This window comes from Manihot esculenta, chromosome 7 (assembly GCF_001659605.2).
Source record: "Manihot esculenta cultivar AM560-2 chromosome 7, M.esculenta_v8, whole genome shotgun sequence".
NCBI classification, from domain to species: domain Eukaryota; kingdom Viridiplantae; phylum Streptophyta; class Magnoliopsida; order Malpighiales; family Euphorbiaceae; genus Manihot; species Manihot esculenta.
In genome coordinates, this window is record NC_035167.2 from 29,593,671 (window position 1) to 29,618,943 (window position 25,273).

The window sequence follows — 25,273 nt, forward strand, 5'->3', positions numbered from 1 at the left end:
CTATAAAAATTCGATCGATCGAGTTTGACTCGATTTTTAAACTGAGTTAAATTTGAGCTCCATAGTATTCAGCTCATTAGGTCTTATAAGTGCAGCTCGTTTTTAAATTCATAAGTAAGCTCGCGAACAAATTTAATACGAGAGTAAATACGAGAGGTATCATATTCTATTCTCCCAATTCTAATTTCCATTTCAAAAAATATATATATATTATAAGATAATTAAGTTCAAATTCTGTATAAATTTTTATGAGTTAAAGTCAAATATAAATTTTTTAAAATTCAGCTCTATATAGTTTAATTATATTTTTAAAAACTTGTAGATATTTGAATTATTAAGATTTAAGAGTTCATTTTTTATAAGTTTATGAGCTAATTTATATATATTTATTTAACTAAAATTATTTATATATATAAATAAATTAAACTGTTTGTGAATTGTTTGAGACTGAACTCGATAAAAACTCAATTCGTTTAAACATATTTGCTAAATGAGTCAAATTTGAGTTTATTAATATTCGCTCGAATTTGAAATGAGTAAAATTCGAATTTGACTTGAATTTGAAATTTTTTTAATAATTCAAGTTTAAAAAATTCGAATTTGACTTGAATTTGAAATTTTTTTAATAATTCAAGTTTGAACTCTCCAAATTTTGGTTTGATTCATTTTATTTACTGAAAGGCTTTTGATTTTGAGAAAATTGAATTTCAGTAACTCAAATATTGAATTTTAAAAATAAAAAAATTTCGGTAATTATAATATATTTTAATGATTAAAAAATAAATTTATTTAAAAAAATTCATTTATTTTTTTTAAAATATATATAAAAATGTGTTATATAATTTTATTAATTTTTTATTTTAAAATCTGTTATTAAATTTATATCAAAAATAATATTTGTAGTATCACGTTATTAATAAAAAATAATAATGATTAGATACAATAAAAAATATTAAAATTAAAATTATATAATAAGATATTTGTTTAATATAAATTAAATTATAAATTGCGTTTAAAAAATTATAAATTTTAAAATAAAAAGATATAAAATTATGAGATACTCTTTTATATTTTTATTTTTTTAATAATAATAATATTTTAATTATTATTTAAGAATCTTTAATTGTACCATAAAATTACCGTGTTTATTAATCACAGAATACAACAGCTACTAATTTAACATAAATTGTATTGTGAAACCATGTACTCTCTCTCTCTCTTTTTTTCTTTTTTTTCTTTTTTTTTTTTTAATTATAGATTGGAGTTGACTAAAAGACAGTGCGAGAGCAACCTCTTCTCTGTCTGTGTTTTGGCTACTGAAGAAGGAAGAGACTGCAGAACTTCTGCCCTTTCTCCTGCTCTCTCCCCCTCTCATGGCTACAGCCAACTTTCACTTTTCTGCTTCTCAGTCCCAAGATCACAACTCCACGATTTTGGCTTCTTTATTTCACCAATCCCAACAACACCAAGACCAGCCTTTTGTATCTCTTCCTCAATCATCATCGTCGTCGTCGGATGATAGTGTCACCCCAATGATGGTCGACAACGAAGTTGAGGAAGGAGACCAGGAAAGCGATATTTGGGCTGGAAGAAGAACAGAGCAGAGAGAACCTTGTTCATCATCCCAAGGGAAGAAGGTGGATTCTAGTGATGACACGAAGAGCAAGAGTGTCTCTATTGAATCCAATTTGGATAGGTTGTTTTGTCCTATTTGCATGGAGCCCTGGGAGTCACAAGGCGATCATCAAGTCAGGTGAGAGAGATCCCTTTCTCGGTTTGTTGAAAATTTTTTTTCCTGAAAATTTATTTTATATTATTGATATCTTTCCAATACCCAGTTCTTTGATCATCTTCTAATTTTTGTTTTCTTTTGAAAAAAAAAAGGGGAAATTTGGGGTAAGGAAATAAATTGTAATAGCAAATTTTGATTTTTGTTTGATTGGTTGGTGAGAATTGATGAAACAAGGGGCTGGGTTTGTGGAGATTGAATTAAGGTTCCAAATATCTGGTTCCTAAAGCAAGTAGACAATAAGAAATTGTCATTAATGCTACGCTATCAAGCTTTTTTTTTTTTTTTTTTTGAAGCAAGGATATACGACTAAAGTGAGGGTTACTGTGTTTTTTGGTTGAAAAAAAAATTAAGGGTTTAAGAAAATGTTAGTCGGATAATTCTTATTCCCTTGGTTTGGAATCAATAATTTCGCAAGAATTCAATGAAATTGATTTGTTTTCTACCAATTTTATTGTTTCGAATGAAACAATTCAAAATTTTAACTTAAAAAAAAAATTCATTTTAAAAAAAGATAAAATCTTGCATGATTTTTACAAGAATTTATTTTTTGCAAAATGAATCATACCAAACAAAGGGATTGAGATTTCAAGCTGAATCCGTTTACCATACATTCTACTGTCTTTTGATTGGTGTCATGATTATGCTCAAAGATTTTTGCTTCTGGGGTTATTAGCTCAGAAATTAATTATGTTTTGGTATAATTCAACTTGAAATTCATTTCAGTTACATTTGAATTTCAATTAAAGTTGCATTTTGAAGTAATTTGAAATTTGTAAAATGGGAAAGGATTTAATGTTATTATATAAGTTGATACTGCGTACATATATTTGGTTGAGTAAATTCATTGACTGTAGTCCAAATCTGTGAATTAGATTGTCAATTATTTTAATTTGAATTGGAATTCCTAATTTAAAAATATGCTTCCAAATGCCCTTATATTTTATTTACAAATGATTTTTTCACTCTCTTTTAGAAGTATAGGTGGACTATTTCAGCTAGAATAAATTTGTGGTTACAAGTTTTACTATGACTACCCAAGTGGACCTTAATAGAATTTATTTGTAAGTGAATTCCCATTTTTTATATATGCATATTACAATGGAATTTGTCTGCAAATTGTTTAATGTTTAGCCAAATCAAATTTGTGTTTTACAAATTTAGTATCCATTTGCAAGTTCAATCAAATTTGTTAGAATTTGACTCAAATGTGCTCGATTCCATAGAATTTCAATGGTTCTTTGTGCATGCCAAACATGTCAAGATTTGTAAATGCACTCCATGAAATTAATTTATACCAAACATTGTATTCTATTGGAGGAAACCCAAGGATTAGATATGTTATCTTCTAGTGGATTGTTGATTGTCATGGATTTAAAAATCAAGAGTATTATTATATCTTCTAATGGTATTATATTATAATTACCAAGGAGGAACGCAAGGAAGAGGGTGGGGTCTTTGAAGGTGCTGGTGGTAACTTGGAGATGACAGGTCTTGTGAGTGGGTTTGGAGGAGATATTTATAATGAATGGCACGTTAAAGTTCTTTTTCCTTTTAATTTAATATAATTTCAAGTGTTATTTTCAGCATAAAAAACCATCGAAATTTATTTATTTCCAGTAATATTTCTTAGCTCATTTTAATGTTGCTTATTGTATTCTGTTCAAAATCCTGATTTGAATGTTTAAGGATGGCAGTTGCCTTCCTTGTGGACATGTATATGGTTTATCTTGCATTAGTAGATGGCTTCAACATCGTTTTACTTCTACCAAGGTATATTTTCCTATAAGTGTCATTTATTCATGCCTTAGTAGAACTTCTACCATTTAATCTTTATTCATCTATGCATTTCCTCCTTACAGTGTCCTCAATGCAATGCATATTGCACTTTGAAGGATGTTAGAAAGCTCTACGCATCGCCAGTAGTAATTAATGATAAAGATCTACGTGAGGTTGCATTTGGCATTTAAATCTTTTAAATTACAATTTATTGAATGTAAAGCTGAAAAAAATACTCTATCCTTTTGCAGAAAGTTCAATCTCTTGAGGCTGAAATTGTTTGCCTTAAGACAGAGGTTAGACAATCAAATAGGATGGCTATGATACCAAACATCATAAGGTGTGTTTGTCAGAATGCATATAATGATATTAATATTTTTTTTCTCATTTATTGTGCAGAGAGCTGACTTGCTTGATGTGCAAGATAGCTTGCTCAAAATACAAGATAATTTGCTCAAGGAATTAGACAAAATTAAGGAAGTATGACATCTTATTTTTGTTGCATATTAATGTTCCCTTGACAAAATATTGAAGCGTATCATGGACAAATTTCTTTTATTTTATAAGTAGTAAGGTATCAATAAATGGCTTATCTGCCCCTCTGATTTGCATATTAATTCTCCCTGGACAAAATATCGAAGCTATCATTGACAAATTTCTTTTATTTGATAAGTAGTAAAGTATCAATAAACGACTTATCTGCCCCTCTGATTTTTTAATACTTTTTTTATATTAATTTATAGAAGCAAACTTTTATGGGGAACATGTCATTTGTGGATACGGGGAGTAAACCTTTTGGAGTTACCAATGTTAAAGAGGCTCAGAGTGTACAATTTGGTAATCTTTCCACTTGATTAAGTAAATGAGTTTCATTATGGTTCATTTGTTTTTCTTTGATGCCTCTTTTGTTAATTTTTTTTTTCAATCACAATTTTATATCTCCATGTGAGTGTTGTGATTACTTCGTTTGTTTATATCTCCACGATTTTATTTGTTTTTCTTAATTTGGCTATGTAAATACATTGGCTAATAGGATAGTTTTGGAGAAACTTCACATTAATATCAGGGATGCACGAGATAGGAGCAAGAGGAGACGCATCAAGTTTCTTGCACCGTGATGTTAGTTTGTGGAAAATGGGGACTTTTTCTTTACCCCTAAGATATGTGATAGAACCTATTTATGGCCTGGAGCCAGCTCTCTCTCTCTCTCTCTCTATATATATATATATATATAATGGGCAGGTTTGGGCTTGGGTAAAACCTTTTAAACCTGGCGTGGCCAATGATTATGTGTAATAGCGAGATAATTCCTTAAATGAGTTATTTCCTATCCCATTTACTGTCACCTCCAATAGGAATGCATTGGTGGGGTTTAGGTTTCATTCACCAAACAAACAACGGTTTGTCTCCTCCAATAGGAATTCAAACAAAAGTCTTAAATGAGTTATTTCCTCTCCCATTTACTGTCCCATTTAATTTTTTTAAAACTAAGTAATCACAAATCCACTTTCAGACATCTCCAAATTAAACAAACGACGCATCAGATATATCTTGTTAATGGCCGACGGTTTCTCATACATGTTCGCCAGAGCTGCCAGCAAGTCTCCTTAACGATATTGAAGGTAACATTTCTCGCCAACGTCAAACGGATCAACCCTTGTGCTTTCTGATCCTTCCAATTTCAAACCTCTTGTTCCATAATTTCTAGCTTCTCCCCTAACAGTAGTTCATGGAGTTTATTTTGATACAAATAATCTTCAATTTTCATATTTCAGAAATCAAAATCAGTTCCATCGAACTTCTCAATTCGAACCTTCGGGCTTTCCCTTTATTGTGATATGAACCAAAATCTCTAATACCGGTTGTTAAGAATCAAACAATCACACAATTCAAAAATTAAGCACGAAAAGAAATCAACACAGATTTAACGTCGTTCATCAATTTTAGCTACGTCCATGGCAGTTAGGGTTTTCTTAATCGCTGGATATGGTGTACAGTCCATAATATATTATTAGACTCCATATCTTAACAGAAACTGGGCAGCGTCATAGCGACGCGTGAGGAAGGAAAGGCGCGTGAGCCTTTCGTGCATGGATTTCCAGCGTCGCAGTTGGACGGCTGGCTGGAGATGATCCGACGACCCTACTAGTGGCAACACTGAGACGAAAAAGGGCTCCTAGATCGGGTCATAGAGCAGTACCAAAAGGTAGATCTGAAGTTTTAAAATCTTAAAGAGGAAAAATTGAATTTAAACCCTAAAATCAGGAAAAAGCTCTAATACCATTGAGAATTTTGGAGAATTTTAAAGTATTCTTGTATTTCACTCTTGATCTTTATAAGTGATTTATATGACTATTTATACAAAAAGAATTACGACTAAAAGGGAAACAAATAATTAAATAATTATAAAAATAATTAAGGATCCTAATTTGTGCCTAGAATCTATAATTAAATCAAATCATATCACTAGAAAATCAGCAAATAAGTCAACACAAATAATAATGGGGCAGAGTGGACCTGGAAAAGGAGTATTATAAGGCCTTAACAATCTCAAGAAGAAAGCATTTTGATGGGAGTGGGGTTATAGCAAGCACGGAGGTTGCAACTATTTCATGTTACTTGGACAGAGGTTGTTTCTCCTGGTTATATAGTTTTTTTCAAAAAAGAAAAAACTAATTCACAATTTTGTGGCTTGTCGGAGCTTTTTCAAAGTGAAAGCGGAGGAGAAATAAAAAAAAAGAAGAAGCTATTATTATTGTTATTGTTATTATTATTTTCGATAATGATCACTGATATATATATTGTTATTCTTTGGCTTAAAACGCCAAATTTAAGAGGTCTGGTCAAAGTTGAAAGTTGAAACAAACTCATTAACCCCTTCAATTGTTAAATCCAGAGATATGAAATTGAAGATACTATGGAGTTGAGATGAAACAATGTAAAATGAGAAAAAAAAAAAACAAAACTTCACTATTTTTCTAATTTTAGAGTTGAAAATTGGGTGGTATTAACATATTTTTTGTGTTCCTTGTGAACAGGGGGTTGTGCGCACTCTTAGCACATTTATCACATTTAAGTGCAAACACACTCATATATATGCAACAACAACTAAGCATCAATGTTAAACTAGTTGGGTTCAGCTATATGAATCCTTTGTCATCTCATCTCTAAACTTGTTAGCATCGTAAGCATAAATAATTATGTCTTTAGTTTCATAATATCTGCATGCTGCAAGATTGTGGTTCATATATCATGATTTCTGGTTTCTACCTCTTGGAGTTGATATCATGAACTATGAATTAATTCTCTGTGTCATGTACTAGTTCTCCACTTTCATATTTAAAATTTAATAGTTGTCTCTGCTAGATTTTTTGTAAACTGATCTAATAGAAGCCTGTCATTTGTGAGAAAAATATGGCATTGGCAGTTGATTTGATTGCTGCTATTTGATAATGCAGAACGGGGGTCAAATTTATCTAGGCAACAACTTCTTCACTGCACCTTTGTATTAGAGGTACGTGTTCCTGTTTCCACTGTTTTCAAGTTGCATTTCAATCATGGTTTTAAATTGCGGTCGCGGCCACGTTTGCGGTCGTGGTCGCGGGTAACGGAAACAGACCTATAACGGCTGTAACGTAACGGTAACGGCCTGGCGCTATGCAAATTTTTTAAAAAAATTTGCAAAGTTCATAAATAAAATAATATTGATTAGATTTAATTTAGAACAATGTATACAAATGCATAATAAACATAAATATATAAAATATAGATTATTTAACTTAAGTAAAACATCATATAGTTTAAAATAAGAAAAATCAATATAATCTTTATAGATCGAGTAAACTAATAGCTCAAAGTATAATTTTAACTCAAAACTAACAATTTAATCCACGAAAACTTACAAAAAAAAAGAAAAAAAAACAGCAGTTAAAAACTAAAATAGATAAAATTTAACTAACTTTTTAGAAGAAATAAGCTTGGAAATAGAGTAGTTTATAATGGATCTAAATTTATATGAGAAATATGCACGGAAGATTGAAATTTGAAAGAGAAAGGGAAGAGAAAACTTAAAAAATATAGCCTTTAAAGCTGTTGAAAAGTGTAAAAACTAATGAAAATGAGAATAGGGAGCAAAAAATAAAAGATATAAAAGAATTTTTAATTATTGGTAATGGCCGTTACAGTTACGTAACGGTCGGTAACGGCCGTTACCGTTACGTAACGGCCGTAACAGCCGTTACCGCTGCAAATTAGGAGGGGCCGTTATATAACAGGATAACGGGTAACAGCCCCCCCAAATCCCGTTACATAACGGCTGTTACGTAACGTAACGGCCGTTATTTAAAACCATGATTTCAATAATCCGAGCATGGGAAGATAAACGTCTAAAATTTGTAATGCAATCCTTTGTTGTTCCCAACATGTGCTTTGGATTTTCTATAACAAGAGAATTGGGAAAGTTGAGTTTGCCTCTTTTGAGTTGATTGGTAAGGTGGTCTCCTTTTGTGATTATGAAATTACTTCAGTCTTACAAGCATAAAAAAAATAAAATTAAAAGGTTATAATAATTAAAAAATAAAATTTCCTAACTGTTCATCTTTAAACCAGGTTTTGGAACTTCCAACCATCTGGCTACTTCCATTATATCAATTATATGCCAAATCATCAGAAAAGAGTTCCAGATTACTGTTGTTGAAGATGCTGCTGAGAAAAACTTTATCTCAAATATGTTACTTCTAGGTCATTGATAATTGTTTTATATTAAATTTTTCATTTTAATTTTTATCTTTACTCATAAGAACTCCAGAATAGCTAAAGCACAATTTCGTCACCACTTTTCTCTAACAATATCTAGGATTCTTTCCCAAACCTAGGTTTGAACTTAATTCTCAACAAGCTCTAACAATTGGAAGACCATATGCTGACTGCTGATTTCTGATCACTAGTCCAAACACCTCCTAAATTGTCATACCTTGTCCCACACGTAATAAAATCCCTCATTTTTTTTTGTATTGCTGCCTCTGTCACTCAACAAGAATCTTGTTAAGACTATTAAAGGGAAACAGAAGAAAATCTGTCTTCAATAGAAATCAATGTGATGAGTAAATGACAACATAAATGCATTGGATCAGCCTGAATGGTAGTAGTATAAAATTGAATTGGCTGAACCTTCCCAGCTGTATAATATTGGAGTGAGTCATCCTCCTATTCATGATTACCCTTGGTGTTCCTTCCTACGCATTACTTCTCCTTTTTTCTTTTGCCAAGTTGATTTTGTGAAGTAGCTGCGACAATGGTTGCTCCTCCACCATGGTATCCTTTCTGTGAAGTGGCTGCAACGATAGTTGCATCTCCAACATGGTCTTCTTTCTGTGAAGTGGCTGCAACTATAGTGGAACCTTCAACACGGTCTTCATTCTTGTGAAGTGACTGAAACTATGGTTTCACCTGTGACATTCTCCTAAACAATCTTGTTACCTCCTGCAGAGAAAGACTGTACCCATCTAGATGTAGATTCTTAGCAACCTTTTGAACAATGAAATCCAAATAAGAAAAACAATACAGCTTAACACCCAAAGGAAAGTCATTTTTTATGAAGGCAGCATTCCTCCACCCAGGGATGGGTACCATGGAATTCAAAGAAGCCAAAGAACACAGGTTAACAACTTAATGAAATCCAATTTTGAAATTTGAATGACACTGCTAACTAAGAGTACGAAATCTGATGCTTTAAACAAATACCAAACTCAGTTGAGATTTTCTACTCTAGTATATGTATTTTTTATGGCCACTCACCACTTCTCTTAGTGTCTTTGCTTCAGGTTTGTGGGCATGTGCGTGATTACTAACTGTTCTTTAACTAGTTTGCTTCTGACTTGTTTGATTCTAACAGTGTTAATCTTAACAGAATGAATTGGCTGTAGAAGGGGCAAGACTTTTCGATGTGAATGTCTCTTATCAAAACCTGATTCTTGCACGAAGAATCTCTGGGATGGGTGGAATACATATGCTCAACAAAGTATAGAAGCGCAAATCTTTCTTACATTCATTTGCATTTCTGCTTTTTGCGGCTTAATTAGTTTGAGCTTTATGCTTGTACATGTACAGATTAATATGATTAATCCTCATGAAAATGAGGATATACAGCTTCCTCCTGGCACCAAAGCTGTTAAAGATTTAAAAATTTCCCCATGTGGTAGATTCACTCTTTTGGCTTCACTTGGAAGGAAACTGTCAATACTTAGGTACATCTACTTTATCCTCTAGTTTATTTCGATTCATACCTTATATATATGTTGTATATTATGTTATTGATATAATTTGGAAACTTTCTTTGTTTTAGCATGGGAAGCAATGAGATTGTTGCCACCTATGAGTTGAGGGTACGGCTTTCTTCTATTTTCTTTAAAATGATGATTTGCAGAAAAAGATTGGGTTTTTACTTTCCTCATCTCTCACTACTCTTTTGTTCTTAAAAGTTTTGGTTTGTTATTATTTATAACAATTATTAAATTTTTTTACCTAAATCACAATATATATTCTAAGCTACGTTAAGTCATCAATATTAGATTTTTTCTACTAAATTACAATGAAATTATTTTTACTACACTAAAACACAATTATTAAATTTTTCTAATTAAATCTCAATTATAAATATGTTTTCTAACTAATTAAGAATAAATTTACTTTTACTACACTAAATAACAATTACAAAAATAACACTAAATTTATTTTTCCAACACAATTATTTTTCTACTTAAATCACAATATACATTTAAAAAATAAAAATGAAAAAGAGTCATAGACATACCTGGCAAAGAGATGAAAGAAATAAGGAAATTTAGAGAAATTTAAAGCAGAGGAAGAAGAAAATGCTGAAGAAGAACTTGAATGATTGAGAAGAACAATGGTGTGAAATTTCTTTGGCTTTTAAAGCCACAGTTCCCTTCTAGCTAGACTAGAGTAGGGTGCATGCGGACTACATGCACCGTTGCATGCTGGCACGTCAATCAACGGGTCAATTAGGGGTGCAGCACCAAGAATGCTGACGGGGCTTTGTTATGGCTATCGTGGCATGGTACGGGACAAACTTGTTTGACAGTCTAATTGTTGAATAAGTTTTTTGTTCGACAGTTAGACTGTCAAACAAGCTTGTTCACTGCCCTGGTCTCGAAAATATTTTTTGGAGCTACATGATTTTCATTTCTTTTTCTTCTACAGGTTTTGAAGAAAAAAACTGTGTTTCTCACTCCCTTTATTACCTAATATTTTTAGGTTTAAAATTTCCTAGTTAGAGTTGAGATTTCTTTCCTATAGTGGATGTGTTTCTCGCTCCTTTATTTGAGTTGTTTCCCATAAGTTCATTGGTTCTGCATCAATTTGGTATCCAATCCAACCTTGTTGTGCATTAGTTAGCTAGTATCATAATGCTCCTTGCAGGAAAGACCTCTGAAGGATTAAATTTTCAAACTCTTTACCCTCATACAGTGCTTTGCTATATTTTGATCAGCTGATGCTCAAGACATGAAAGATCCTGCCTGTAATTCCTTCTTCATTGACAGTGATCCTTTGTAAATGATAGGATAATTGAGAAGTCCTCTGACAGATTTTCGAGAGCCATTCCATGAAGACATGAAACATCACCATATTTGTTACATAGGGAAAATATTGTATAATTGTTCGATTTCCGCAATTTTTTCCATTCCTCCGTATAGATAACCTAATATTGGTTCGCAGTCCTTAACATCGCATATTTGACCCATGTTTGGCAAAATTTCAATGGAAGGAGAGAAAATAAGAGAGGAAAATAAAAAAGGAAATCCTTCATTTATTTTCCATTATCTGCTGATGGTCAACCACAATCCAGTACTTGGTTTCAAGCTTTTAGTCTATTTTCCCTGGGACATTCATGATATTTTCTTTTCCTTTGCCATCTTATGGTGCTACCTTGGGGAAGAATTAAGAGAACATGACATGGAAAGCTCATTCAATCTTTTTTAATTCATTTGTATGGTTGTACATGCATGAATGCACACAAAAATAACTTGACTGTTGCATTTTAAAATTTTGTTCATATCCACAGTTCTTTTAATTTTATTTACCTGCTTGTCCCAAAAAAATTTTTTTCCAGGTCCCAGCTTGGTCGTGTGCATGGGATCTTAATGTTCCTCACTATATATATGCTGGCTTGCAGGTTTGATACTTGACCATGTACATCATTCTATCTCAAGTCTCAACCAAGTCTTTTCTCAAACCAGTTGGAGTCACATATATGGCGTCTTTTACCAATTCCATATCTTCCAATAATGTAGGTGGCTATAGTTCCTTTAGAGTATTAACCAATTTAGTTATCAGGGCTTTTTTTAGAGTTGATATTTATGCCCTTGTGTTTTGCCACTGTAAGGAGACTGTGGGCCTTGCCTTCAGTCTATGTTAGCTCAAACTCTCATTGTTTTAGCCCTTTCCCCTTGTTCTTGCAACTCCAAATTTTTGTTTGACTTAGCACATCAATCTCAAAATCTTGATCTCATTTTAATTTTCCTTTTACAGAATGGTACCATTTTGGTGTTTGATACACGTCTCACTAGACATCCTCTGCAATCTATAGGCGGACTAACTGTGCAGTCTATTCATACTATACACTCATTGGTGCATAACCCAACTCTAGGCCACGATGCTCAAAAACTGCTGGCAGCTTCCTCCTTGGGCCCATGCGTTTGGAGTGCTGGGTCTGGAGAAAGGTTAGCTAATTTCAACTTGCGATCACATTTTTAATTTCAATCCCATCAATGGGTCATGCACAGGTTTACATGTTTTGACTACTGCTACAATAATGTTGCTGAGGAACTTCACCTTTGCAAGTAAGCTGAACCTTGCTTTGTGTTGAAGGCCATTTGCAGTTCCTGGATTGGACAATCAAGGCTTTTGCACGTCACTTGCTTATGGTCCCTTGAGCAATAACATTCTTGTTTCTTATCGTCCTAAATTCAGTCCACCTCCACCCATAGCAACAGCTAATTCATCATCCTCAAATCAAGGTTCATCTAGTGTTCCTGGACAAGGAATACTGGGATCTCAAGTTCTTGTCAAGAGAGTGGCTGGTAGCTTTTATAGTAAATTAGGATCAACATCTGCACATTTAAGTGATGTTCAAATGGTAAAGTCTGCTATTATAGAGATGGAGAATTGCTATCCATTATTAGCTTATGCAGATGGAGTTACCAATGGACTGAGGTTGAGGGAATTGCCAAGTTTAACAGTGAACCAGAATCTTAAACCGCATCACTACCCTATCCTTGATGTGAAGTATGCACATAACCAAGGGATTGGCGTACTTGGTTGTGCAAGTGAGGATAAGCTGCAACTTTTTTCAGCAAAAATATCATAAAAAAAGGTATGCTTAGCACGCCAAACCCATTATATTTGCCTCAATTCTTTTTGTTTGACGTTTATGATTCGTATATATAGATTACAACATTGTAAGCCCAGCTTTTTGTTTGGTAGAGCTCTAGATTATCGATATATTTTCAGCTCAGTTATGTTAATAAAGGACGAATATTTTGGTGGCAATTTTTTTAGATGAATTTATGGTTTACATGCCCTAAGCATATTGTGTGATTGATATTACTAACGTTATCTTCGGTAAGGAGAGAGATACTCCGTCTTTTTATGAAAATTTAGAAAACAATCAACAAAATTTTGAATACTGTTAGTAAAATTTGGAGCACAATTAGCAATAAATGAAACTGTTTCCTACTTTTTTAAAAGAAGACATGGTTACTTATGCTTTTTATAATTTTCCTAGTTTCCTCAAGTCCTAGAAATCCAAAATGCCTTAGTTTCAGGACTGTCATTATCTATTGCCCATTAATCAAATGTTTCTTGTGATGAAGATTCCATTTTGAAAATTTTGTTTACTAAGATCCAAACCTTCTTGGAATCCTCTGGCAGGCAGATGAGCTGAAGATCCTCAGGCAGAAGAGCGCTTACGATATTGGCATGCGTTTTTATCATTGAGCCTGACGCATATTTGAGAGAAAAATGCAATGTATTCAAACATCAAGCTATTTAGGTATGTAAATATAGATGAACATGTCAATTACAGAGATTTATAGAATCAAAGCAATAAGACTAATCTGATAAATGCATTTGGTACTTGACAGGCTCTGTAATAGTTTTATTGCATTTCACTCTGTAAAAATTTTCTGGTGTTTTGTACCCAGAGGAGGGGAAAACAAAGGGGCATTTTAGTCCTTTTGTTATCCATTTGACCAAATATTTTTACATAAATATGCACTCTGTTGTTGTTGTTCTTGATTTTTTTTTTTTTTTTTTTTTTTTTTTTTTTTTTGCCTTGATGCTTAGTTTCAAAGTTTAAACTTTTGTTCTAAGATAGCTCAGAACTTTCAATTTGAACAATCGCAAGATGAATGTTCTGAACTTTTTTTTGGTTAATTAAATACTAAAATGAAAAATTATGCTTATTTTTTAATTAAATTAGTAAATTAAAAATTTTAGCTGGAGAATTTTAATTTTTTGTGTAAATTGAGCTTAAATGGAACTTCTAGGGGTAATTTTGGATGAAAAGTTAAGAAGTTGTATGAAATTGAACATTTTCAACAAGCATAAGGATTGAATAATTTTTAAATTAGTTATTATTAAACCTCAGTTTAGAGTTAAAAATGAAAGCTGTGACTCAGCATTCTTTTTTTTTTTTAAAAAAAAAGCTATGACTGCATTATGAAGTCTAAATCAAATTGAATCTATTTGGTTTGGCTTGTTTCGTTTTTTCAGTATATATTTTTCTTTTTTCAGTTAATTTAGTTGAAATTATAAAAAAAAATAGTTAAAATCACGTACATATTTAGCTGAAAAATATAATTTATTTTTGTTTGCACATGCATCTTATTGCCTTTTAATAAAATAAATTACATTTTAATCCTTTTTTTAGATAAAAAAAAGCATTTGAGTCTTTCAACTATTAAAATTTTTATTTTCTACCCAGAAATTCTCCATTCCTTTTTAATGTTTTGAACCAATCAAATATTAAATCTAACTCATATTCATGCAAATTGAGAGCTTAGGTTTCTGAAATAGTGTCAGAATTTTTCTTCTGGTATAAACGTAGACAACTCCGAATTTATTTATAATAAAAGAAAGAACTATTTAAATGATTTTTTTTTTCTGCTGATAAGTACATTTTAATGTTTTTTAATAATAAAAAAATTTATATTTTAATTTTTTTTGGATAAAAAAGCATTTTAGTCCTTCAACTCTTTTACAACACATAACCTAGTCAAACCCACAACTAATCCAAACCCAAGCTCGACCTCAAAGGATCGATGGACTTTCTCAATTCAGTATTCGGTTCAAATAAAAAAAATTGATCGAATTGAATTAATTTGAAAATTCAGTTTGGTTTTTTATTCAATTCGGTTTGATTCGGTTTTTAATTTCAGAAATTTTAGTTATTTTGGTTTAGTTCAGTTTTGATAAAAAAAATTGAAAAAATCGAACCGAACCGATTAGTGATAATAATATGTTATTTTTAATAATATAGAGAAATTAAATCATATTAAAATTAAAATATTTTAATTAAATTTTAAAATACTAAAAATAAAGTGTAAAACCTAAAAAAATTTATTAAAAATCGAAATCGATCAAATCAAATCGAATCAAATCGAATCAGACCGGTTCGGTTTGGTTTCTAATCAAAATCAGTTTGATTTGATTTTTATAAATACTAAAATTTTAATTTTCGATTTATTCGGTTTGATTTAATTTTAAACTGAACCGATCGAATACTCATCCTTACTCCTGGCTACCGACTACGTCTGTATACCAAAACAATTCAGTCTCTAGAAATGACACAAAGAAATAGTAGCATCATAAAGAAAACAACTCAACCTCTTAATTGAATTGATTTAGTGGAGAAATTGATTTATATTAAATCCATTTGATTTAATTTAATTCAAATGTTTGAACTTTTTAATGGCTAATTTTTTTTTTATATATTTTTTACATCTTATTTTTAATATTTTAAAATTCAATTGAAATATATTAATTTTGATTAGGATTTGATTTTCTTATATTATCAAAACGATATAATATTTTTAATTAATCGATTTGATTTGATTTAACTAAATTTTTTTATGAAATTAAATTAAAGTAATAAAAATTTTAAAAAATTAAAAATTAACATAATTTTTTAAATTAATTATTTAATTTCAAACGAATTTTTATTAAGAAAGTGCTCATCAAAACAATAAAAAATAACTAAAAATTAAAACAAATTAAAAAAAAAAACCATAGTATTTAGTGTAATTTTATTTTACAAAATTATATGAAATTTTTAAGTTTCCATTTTTTTATAAAAAATAACTTGTATTTTTCAATGAGATAATTTATTTTTTATTATTTAATTTTAATTTAAAAAATAAAATTTATAAATAAATTTATATATTGAGTTTTTAATAAAAATCTCAAAATATAAAAAATGACTTTCTTTTTTTAAAAAAATTATTTTTCTTAAAATAATTTATTTTTCTTTTAATTAAAAAAATATGAAAATATTTTATAAATAAAATCTTTTTGAAATAAATTTCATTGTTTGATATAGCACAAATTAAAATATAAAATTTAATTGAATTCCATATAATTCACTTTTTATTTTTTTAAATTACCTTTGAAAGTAAATATAAAAAATAACTCTATTAAAAAATTTTATATTTAATTAACAAAAATATAAATTTATTAAAATTATATTAATAAATTTAAAATAAATTTTAATGATTTGGAAATTTATTTTATAAAATAAATAGTATTACTTGTAAAATAAAATACAGTTAGATATATATATATTATAAAATTAAAAAGATATATTATATAATTGTGTAAATATAATTGATGTTACATCACAACCTCACAACCGCATAAGGTAAATTATGAGTTATTATCACGAGATAAGTTTACATGGTAAGAAATAGGTGAGTAGAAAATGTAGTCCATTCCGTAAGAAGGAGGATCTGGACGCCATAACATCCGGTGCGTCGTCAAAACTTGTCATTTCCTTAAACAGGTGAATTTCAGCACAAAATTATAGTTAACAGGCTCAAATTCAACGTATACTCATTCTGTTGCGGCATAAAATTATTTTTGCAATATCAATAATAATAGTAAATAAATAAAAAAAACTAATTTTACAATTTTCCTTTTATAACCAATAAAGTTTGGGAAAAAAATTATTTAGTATGAGCATTTTAATTCAAAAGATATTTGTGTAAATTTTGTGAAATTCGTTCAAATTCCATCAAATGATAGGAATTGATATTAGTTATAATCAATTTTATAAAATTAAATTCTAGAATTAAATTCTAATTTTTATTCAAATTAAATATATAAAATATAAAATTTAATTAAATTCCAAAAAATTTTAAGCATTAAAATTGAACCATAGTCAGGCAAAACACCTAAGCACAGTGACCAAATTGCAATAAACTGAAACTTCGTAGTCATATTGAAAACTAATAGAAAATTGAGTGATTATCAGAATAATTTAATGACATGATTTATAAATTATAATATTTCATACCGTACGTTGAGGTGTTGACACAATTTTTTGAGAAAAACAAGATTAACTGAATGCTGTTGGGAAAAATTAAAATTTATTATTTAAGATTTCATTATAATTAGAATGTTAGAATTCAAAATTAAATTTGATTTTATATAAAAAAATTTGCAAACTGAAACACTAAAAAAAAATCCAAACTAAGAACTAAAATATCGAAAAACTGAACTGATCAAAATCAAAATATCAAAGAACTGAACCTTCATCCCAATAAGAAATAGCATGTTTCTTCCCAGATGTGATATAATTACAGAGGACGATGATTCAAGTAAGAAAAAAAACAGGTAAAAGATTACACCAGATTCTCTATTTTAAAACTCGATTAATATTTTTAATATTTAAGTACATTCTAATTTTATTTAAATTTATCTTAAAATATCAAATTCATTTAAAATTTAATTATTATTATTAACTTATTTAATTTTACATATTTTAATCAATAATCTATATAAAAATATTTTCATTAATCATTTTTATTTTTAAATATTTAATACTCCTATAAAATATGTAAATTCTATTTTTCAATAAAAATAAAATTATTATTATAAAATATATTTTATATTTAATGAATTATTTATATAAAAATTATTAAATAAAAATTTAAAAAATTACGACTAATTTATATTTATATTCAAAATTTTAAATTTACCATAATTATAATAAAAAAATTAAATTAAATTTAAAAAATTTAACAGTAAATTAAAATATAATCTCGAAAATTTTATTTAACTAATAAAATTGTTCTGAATACATATTTTTATTATAATATTATTATTTATTATTAATCTCATTATTTACTTTCTATTTCTATTTTTATATAATATCATAAATTATTAATAAAAACTTAAAATATGAAGAAAAAAATTTATAATTTAAAACATATAATATTTTATTTTATTTAGAATATTACCGATAGAAAGTAGTTTTTCAAATATAAAAAATATGCACATAATTAAAAACTTAAATATTAAAAAATTTACAATTTAAAACATATAATATTTTATTTTATTTAGAATATTACTAATAAAAAAAATAGTTTTCCAAATATAAAAAATATACACATAATTGATAATAATATTGAGTATAAACATTTAATAAAATATTTTAATATATATTATTTATATTTGATATTTTTTATAATAAAATTTTATTTATAATAAATATTTATTTAATATAATATATTTAATATTACATACAATATATAAAGTATATTTAATTTTAATATATAATTTACATTATATATATTTTATTAATAATATAAAATTTTAATTTTATCATTAATTTTTTTAAATACAATTTAATCTTTTGATTATAATGGTAATAAATTGAAATTATAAATATAAATTAAATGTTCGGGTTCAATAACTCTTTATTAAAGATATTCAAAAAATAAATCTGCACTCAACTCGAGTTTATCACCGTACTAATCTATGAGTCATCCAGAGATTTAATTATGGGAGATTTATAATTTAGTCCCTGAATATTGCCATTATTAACAAGTCAGTTCCTGTATTTTTAAAAATCTATTAAAATGTCCTTATCTTTTTTCTCCGTCAACCAAATAGTCATTCTATCTATTTTTGCCGTTAAAAATATAGTAAAAGGCCAAATTACCCTCTCTTTTTTTCCTCCTCCTCCTCTTACTCCTCCTCCTCCTCCTCCTCCTCCTCCTCCTCCTCCTCCTCCTTCCTTTTCTTCTTCTTGCTTCTTCTACTTCTGCTTTTTCTTCTTCTTCTTTTTCTTCTGCTTCTTCTGCTTCTGCTTCTTCTTCTTCTCCTTCTTCTTCTTCTTCTTCTCCTTCTTCTTCTTCTTCTTCTTCTTCTCCTTCTTCTTCTTCTTCTTCTTCTTCTCCTTCTCCTCCTCCTTCTTCTTCTTCTTCTTCTCCTTCTCCTCCTCCTTCTTCTTCTTCTTCTTCTCCTTCTCCTCCTCCTTCTTCTTCTTCTTATCCTTCTCCTCCTCCTTCTTCTTCTTCTTCTTCTTCCTCTTCTCCTTCTCCTTCTTCTTCTTCTTCTTCTTCTTCTCCTTCTTCTTCTTCTTCTTCTTCTTCTTCTTCTTCTTCTTCTCCTCCTCATCATCATCTTCTTCTTTTTGGAGGAGGAGGAGGAGGAGGAGGAGGAGGAGGGACTATTTTGTTGACGGAAAGAAACAATAAGGACATTTTAATAGATGTGAGAAAAGATAAGGACGTTTTAATAGATTTCTGAAAATGTAGGGACTAACTTGTTAATAATGGCAATATCCAAGGACTAAATAAGAGGTTTTATTTGAGGGTAAAATTGGATTTTAAAATTTTTCTCTCTCCTCCTTTATCTAATTCTAACGGAAGAAAGGACGGAAGGACTATTTTATTCACCGAAAGAAAATATAAGGACGTTTTAATAGGTTTCTAAAAATACAGGGACTGACTTGTTAATAATGACAATACTCAGGGACTAAATTGTAAATCTCCCTTTAATTATATATTATCTAAATTTATATAGGGTTTGACTAGATTGAGTGTTCTGAAAATACTCAGACTTCTTGTCATGCTGACTAAGTATATTATGAATAAGCTAATCTCAACAACACTCTGGTGAGAAACACCTTTTCGTCCAATTGAATTAATCATGCAGCCACTACTATTTTCTATTGAATATATGGGATGCTCACATGAAGCGAATATGATACAACATTGCTAGACTTCATCAGTGTTGAGAAGATGAATAATACAAAATACATTAATCTCTTCATTTTCCAAGAAGAAGGTGGCAGCTATTTATTTCTATGATAGAATAGCTTAGGCATGCAAGAGCTAATGCACACTTCAATTAGACAAAACCATGCACGTCGCCATTGAGGGTTTATGTACAGAACTAAGAAGATTCCCAGTAGCACAAAGGTGTAAGAAACTATGAAACTCACATAGAATATGTACATGTCAAGAAAACCATTTTCTTCATCCATTGCTGAAACTCTAGGCAGAGATGATGATTCAGATGCTGAACTGCAATTTTTTGGCAATGGCAATCCACAAAGGTAAGGATTTCCCTCATAGCTATTTGCATCAAATGTTGCAAATTGTTTACTTCTTTCAGGTGTCATGCCAGATAAGTTGTTGTATGCAACGCGAAAAAAGGACAAAAAGTTTAGCTCAAGAAGCTGAAAAGGGATTTTCCCATTCAAGTTGTTGTAGGAAAGGTCTAAGCTCTCAATTTGCTCTAGGTTTGAAAATGTTGAAGGGATTGGACCTGTGAAGCCATTGTGAGAGAGATTTAGTGCACGGGTCATATTCAAATATCCAAGTTCAGAAGGAATTTTGCCTGTCAGTTTATTGCTTGAGAGATCGATTCCAGACATAAGCCATAGAATTTTCCCCTTGTAAGAGTAGGAATGCTTCTTTGTTGTGAAATTTAAAGACCTTTCTGGTTGAAAGATGCTCCAATTGTTAGAAGATTCAGAAAATTGAAGATCAGGCACTGCCGAAGGTTCAGGTGGAAGACAAGGAGGAATGGGACCGGAAAGGTTGTTATGAGAAAGATCCATCAAGCTTAATTCGTAGAATTGATGACACATATCATATGGGATCTCACCATCAAAATTGTTGTTCTTCAGGAGAAGAAATGACAATGCAGGAAGACCACCAATCCAATTTGGAATTCTACCAGTTATGTGGTTATTGCTAAGATCTAACGTTCTTAAGAATCGACTGTTGGAAAGAGCATTTGTCATAGGCCCTTCTAAACCATTATCAGACAAGTGAACGTGTATTAGTGATGAAGGACTAAAGCAAGATGGTAAAATACCAGAGACATTGTTATTTGCAAGGTCAAGAACTTCAAGATACTGGAGTTGGCAAAATTCCAGTGGAATTGGACCTTCAAGATGATTATTTGACATGATCAAGTCCTTCAAATATGATAAATTTCCTATCCACCCTGGGATCCTTCCAGAGAGATGATTATCACCGAGATCCAGAATTGACAAAGAGCTCTTGGACAAGCAATCAGGGATGCTTCCACTGAAGTTATTTCCCTCCAGTTGCAACCACCACAAGTTTGTCAAGTTAAAATGTTCAGAGAATATGTGACCTTGCAAATTGTTGTTTGACAATATAAGGGTATTCAATGAGAAACAACCAATGGCCAAGAGTTCAGGTATGATGCCTGATAACTGATTGTCTGATAAGTCTAAAATCTCCAAGGAGTTGATATTGCCAAAAGAAGAGGGGATGCTACCATCAAAACCATTTTTGGACATATTTAGAATATTCAATTTTGGGAAATATGATCCAATCTCCAGGGGAATGTGGTTGTGGAAGCTATTATTGGAAATATCTAATACCAATAGATTAACATGAGGATGAAATGGAAGCTCCAGATGTCCTGAAAGAGAATTATTTACCAGATAAAGTGCCTTCAACCCTGTGTTGTTAGTTAACAACCAGTTTGGAAAACTCCCTCTCAGTGTAATATTGGAGAGATCAACCCTTTGCAGGTCATGTTGATGATAGAGGAAGTTGGGAAATGTTCCACAATTTCCACAACCAGAAAGAAGAATGGAATTTAACTGGAATCTGGGGAATGAACCCAACTCTGTTTCCCCATATATGTCATTGTTTTGACCATTGATGTGCTTCAGGTTTGAATGGTGAAAAAATGGACCTAATGAGAATGGTATTTGGAAGTGGTTGTTTGAAAGTTGTAGGTTCACAAGAGAAGTGAGATTCTTAAGGGGAGACTGGGAGATATTTCCAGTAAATTGATTGGAAGAGAGATCTAACAGTTGAAGAGACATCAAATTAACCAAACACCAAGGCAAGGTACCCTGGAGATCATTGTTGCTGACATCCAGCACTTGAAGATCCTTCAATTCACAAAGTCCTGCAGATACATAATTTACAGAAGATGCTTATAAATATACACATGCATGCACATGTGTGTGTGAGAGAGAAAGAGATCAACCTTACCTTGTGCATTTGGCAATAAGCCAGTTAGTCCACAACCAGACAGTGATAAAACCTTTAGAGAAGTCATCACTCTAACCGTTTGAAGAAAGCTACTGTTGAGTGTAATCTTGTCCAAGTACAAATCTTCCAAATTCTCAAAATTGGGCAACTCTAGAAATAGTTGACAAGATTATTAGAAGTGAATATATGACCTGGAACATGCAACTTCATTTAATACAAGCAAATATAACAAAACATATAGGATGCTGATTTTCTCATGCCTTCTTTGACTGTAGCCTCTGTTTGTTTCTCAAAAAATATTTTTCAAACATTACATTTTTCATATTTTTTAGCATTTGGGTATTTAAAAAAATTAGTCAATCAAAAATATTTTTCTAATTAAAAGAAAAATAAATTTTTTAAAGAAAATGACTTTTTTTTTTCAAAAGAAAAGCTATTTTCTTTGCTTTAAAAGTCTTGTTAAAACCTCTTTATTTTTTAAATTAAAAATATACTAAGTATAAAAATGATAAAATATCCATAAACTCAATCATAAAAAAAAAAAAAATGAAAAATAGAGGCAGTAACTTAGAAGTTACTTGAATTGGGTTGAGGAACTCACTTTCTTGCGGAAGTAAACCCCATCTACTTCCCGGAAAGTCATGCACTCATGACAACCAATCTATATATGGGTCAGGGTCATAGGCCCCCATATTTTTTAAGTTACATAGGAAGATTTAAGCAAGTAATTTTCCTTTAATTCAAAGAAAAATTATTATTAAATCCTTTAATTTTTAGAAAATTTATTACTTTATCTCTGTTTGAAAATTACCTAATTAAAAAATCTTTATATTTTATAAAATTAAATTCTTTAGTTTTTATATCAAAAAATTCATTAATTTATTTTGAATTTATATTATTTATAATTTCAGATATTCATGCTATTTAGTTCATTTAGCTAAAATTAAAATAAATTAATTAACTATTTATTTTACCGATAGACTATATAATTTAATTTCATAAAATATAAAAATATTTTAATAGAGTGATTTTAATATAGAAACAACTAATAAATTTTTTAAAAATTTAAAAATTTGATAATAATTCTCTCATAAATAAAACTCAATACTCTGAATATTATTTTTATAGCAACTATCCTCAATCATATATTCCTCTCCATTTTTATTTTTTTGCAATCCAAAAAATTTATTTTTAATATTTAAAATTTCAATTCTAAGTATTTTACTTAATTTTTTTTAAAAAATATGTATAAACTAAGTGGTTGGCTTATTATTTAATTTATTTTTATACAACATATTTATTATTAAAAAATACTTTTTTTTCTAATTATTCTAGTTGAACTTAAATATCAATTTAAAAATTTTACTTTTAGTATGCATCTAAATAGAAAATTTTCTGAAATGATCAGAATTAAAAATATTATTTAAGATAAAACTGAACCTCTGACTTAATTTCTACGTCCGTCACAGCAATCAAACAAACTAAAGGTTTTTAATTAGGGAAATTTACTTTTTAGTCCCTGAGATTTAACGTAATTAATACTTCTATCCCTCTATTTTGGCGACCCAACACTTAAGTCCCTCACTTTCTCTTTCGTTCAAATTCGTAGTCCTTCCGTCCATTTAAACCGTTTGGTCAAAGAGTCAAAGGTGAGATATGATAATTTTTTCTAAAAATACCCTTCTTTCAATGTGAAATTCCAGAAGAAGAAGAAGAAGTTGCAGAAAGGGTAAGAAGAAGAAGAAGAAGCTGCAGAAAGAGTAGGAAGAAAAAGAAGAAGACGGTTAATTTTGTCAATTCACGTGTTCCAAACGGCTATTTTGGACGGAAGGACTACGAAGTTGGACAGAAAAGAAAGTGAGGGACTTAAGTGTTGGATCGCCAAAATAGAAGGACAGAAGTGTTAATTACGTTAAATCTCAGGGACTACAAAGTAATTTTTCCTTTTAATTATTTTTCTAACCTTTTAAATGGTTACTGAATCTATAAAATGCGCCGTAACCGTTACCACATTTGTATGGTCTCAAGAAGCTGATTTTGAGGGTGTCATCTAGCTAGGTGGCTTATTCCACAGGTGGTTCACATTGATAGTAGTAGCGCTAGCCTTATCTAGCAAGATCTAACACTCGGAGTGGTGGTCTGTGCTCATCGAATAGGAACATGGCATACACTGTACCTAGGAGGTTTCCTTCAATAAAATAGAAGACCTCATTCTCTAGCATTTTTGCAAACAGGTTGTGGAAGAGGTATGAATGCTTACCTTGAGGTTGAATCGGTGTTGTAAACTGATTATATCCAAGATTTAGAGATTTGAGAGATGAAAATCCAGTCAAAGATGACAATAAGCTTTCATTAAAGAAATTGTAACTCAAGTCAAGAACCTGCAAATTGTTCAATCTCGACGATAATCTCTCAAATCCTGCAGTTGAAACAAATTTGTAAATACAAGCTACAAGGCAAATAAACACAGATTCAAAGCAAAGCTCTTACCTTCATTCTCAACGCAACCCATTATTGAGTTGCCCTTCAAGAAAAGACTAGTCAATTCTTCAAAAGGAAGAAACAGAGAGGCATTAAGAGACCATATCCCAGAAATCCAATAGGCCCTTGTATCGTTCAAAGAGAGTTGGGTCACTCTCCCTGTTGTTCTGCTGCATTCGACCCTTTCCCATTGACAACAGTCAGAGCTCTCCTCTGCGTCTACCCAGTTTTGCAGAGTGAGAGGACTCTGGAAAAAAGATTTGAGCTGTACGAGAGCAATTCTCTCTTGCTCCAAGCAACCATCACACAGCCACATCTCTGCTAAAATTATTGCAACTCCCATCCACACCCACCTTGACGCCATCTTAGCCAACGTTGATTTAACTTCAATGCAGTAATCTATTAATATATATAAGGGAGATTTACATTTTAGTCTATTGTTATTATTAAATCAGTCCTGTATTTTTAGAAATCTATTAAAATATGTTTTCTTTCCGTTAACGAAATAATCATTCCGTCCTCTTTCCCATTAAAATTAGATAACGGAGGAGAAATAAAATTTTTAAAATTTAATTTTACCGTCAAATAAAATCTTTTATTTAGTTCTTAAATATTGTTATTATTAATAAGTTAATACTTATATTTTCAAAAA

General features: G+C 30.2%; 2 protein-coding genes across 4 annotated transcripts; one reads left to right on the forward strand and one right to left on the reverse strand.

The window, feature by feature from the left end:
- The first annotated feature begins 1,246 nt into the window (after positions 1 to 1,246).
- Positions 1,247 to 13,885, forward strand: LOC110607401 (E3 ubiquitin-protein ligase RFWD3). Of its 3 annotated transcripts, XM_021746508.2 has the most exons (15): positions 1,616 to 1,753; positions 3,220 to 3,320; positions 3,487 to 3,562; positions 3,652 to 3,741; positions 3,820 to 3,864; positions 3,968 to 4,048; positions 4,312 to 4,405; positions 7,027 to 7,082; positions 9,477 to 9,587; positions 9,677 to 9,813; positions 9,912 to 9,951; positions 11,700 to 11,762; positions 12,119 to 12,309; positions 12,458 to 12,962; positions 13,520 to 13,885. In XM_021746508.2, exons 2-14 carry the CDS (start codon positions 3,274 to 3,276, stop codon positions 12,954 to 12,956), a joined length of 1,530 nt encoding a protein of 509 aa, XP_021602200.1. In that variant the 5' UTR covers positions 1,616 to 1,753; positions 3,220 to 3,273; the 3' UTR covers positions 12,957 to 12,962; positions 13,520 to 13,885. The 3 variants fall into 3 exon arrangements, with proteins under 3 accessions (XP_021602199.1, XP_043814213.1, XP_021602200.1); XM_021746507.2 differs by lacking the exon at positions 3,220 to 3,320 and having other exon boundaries at positions 1,247 to 1,753; XM_043958278.1 differs by lacking the exons at positions 3,220 to 3,320; positions 11,700 to 11,762 and having other exon boundaries at positions 1,247 to 1,753.
- Positions 13,886 to 19,790: 5,905 nt separating this feature from the next.
- On the reverse strand, positions 19,791 to 25,022 carry LOC110607395 (receptor-like protein 15). The gene is made up of 4 exons (XM_021746499.2): positions 24,631 to 25,022; positions 24,401 to 24,559; positions 22,141 to 22,290; positions 19,791 to 22,054 (listed from the first exon to the last, which is right to left on the reverse strand). Exons 1-4 carry the CDS (start codon positions 24,983 to 24,985, stop codon positions 19,947 to 19,949), a joined length of 2,772 nt encoding a protein of 923 aa, XP_021602191.1. The 5' UTR covers positions 24,986 to 25,022; the 3' UTR covers positions 19,791 to 19,946.
- Positions 25,023 to 25,273: the final 251 nt, after the last annotated feature.

Coding starts and splice junctions, on each gene's coding strand:
- LOC110607395 (XM_021746499.2), bottom strand. CDS start 24,985: ATGGCGTCAAGGTGGGTGTGGATGGGAGTTGCAATAATTTTAGCAGAG. Junction 22,291..24,400: donor AACACCGATTCAACCTCAAG/GTAAGCATTCAT, acceptor AACTATTTCTAG/AGTTGCCCAATTTTGAGAAT. Junction 22,055..22,140: donor CTTATTGCCAAATGCACAAG/GTAAGGTTGATC, acceptor ATGTATCTGCAG/GACTTTGTGAATTGAAGGAT.
- LOC110607401 (XM_021746507.2), top strand. CDS start 1,374: ATGGCTACAGCCAACTTTCACTTTTCTGCTTCTCAGTCCCAAGATCAC. Junction 1,754..3,486: donor CAAGGCGATCATCAAGTCAG/GTGAGAGAGATC, acceptor TAAGGATGGCAG/TTGCCTTCCTTGTGGACATG. Junction 9,588..9,676: donor GAATACATATGCTCAACAAA/GTATAGAAGCGC, acceptor GTACATGTACAG/ATTAATATGATTAATCCTCA.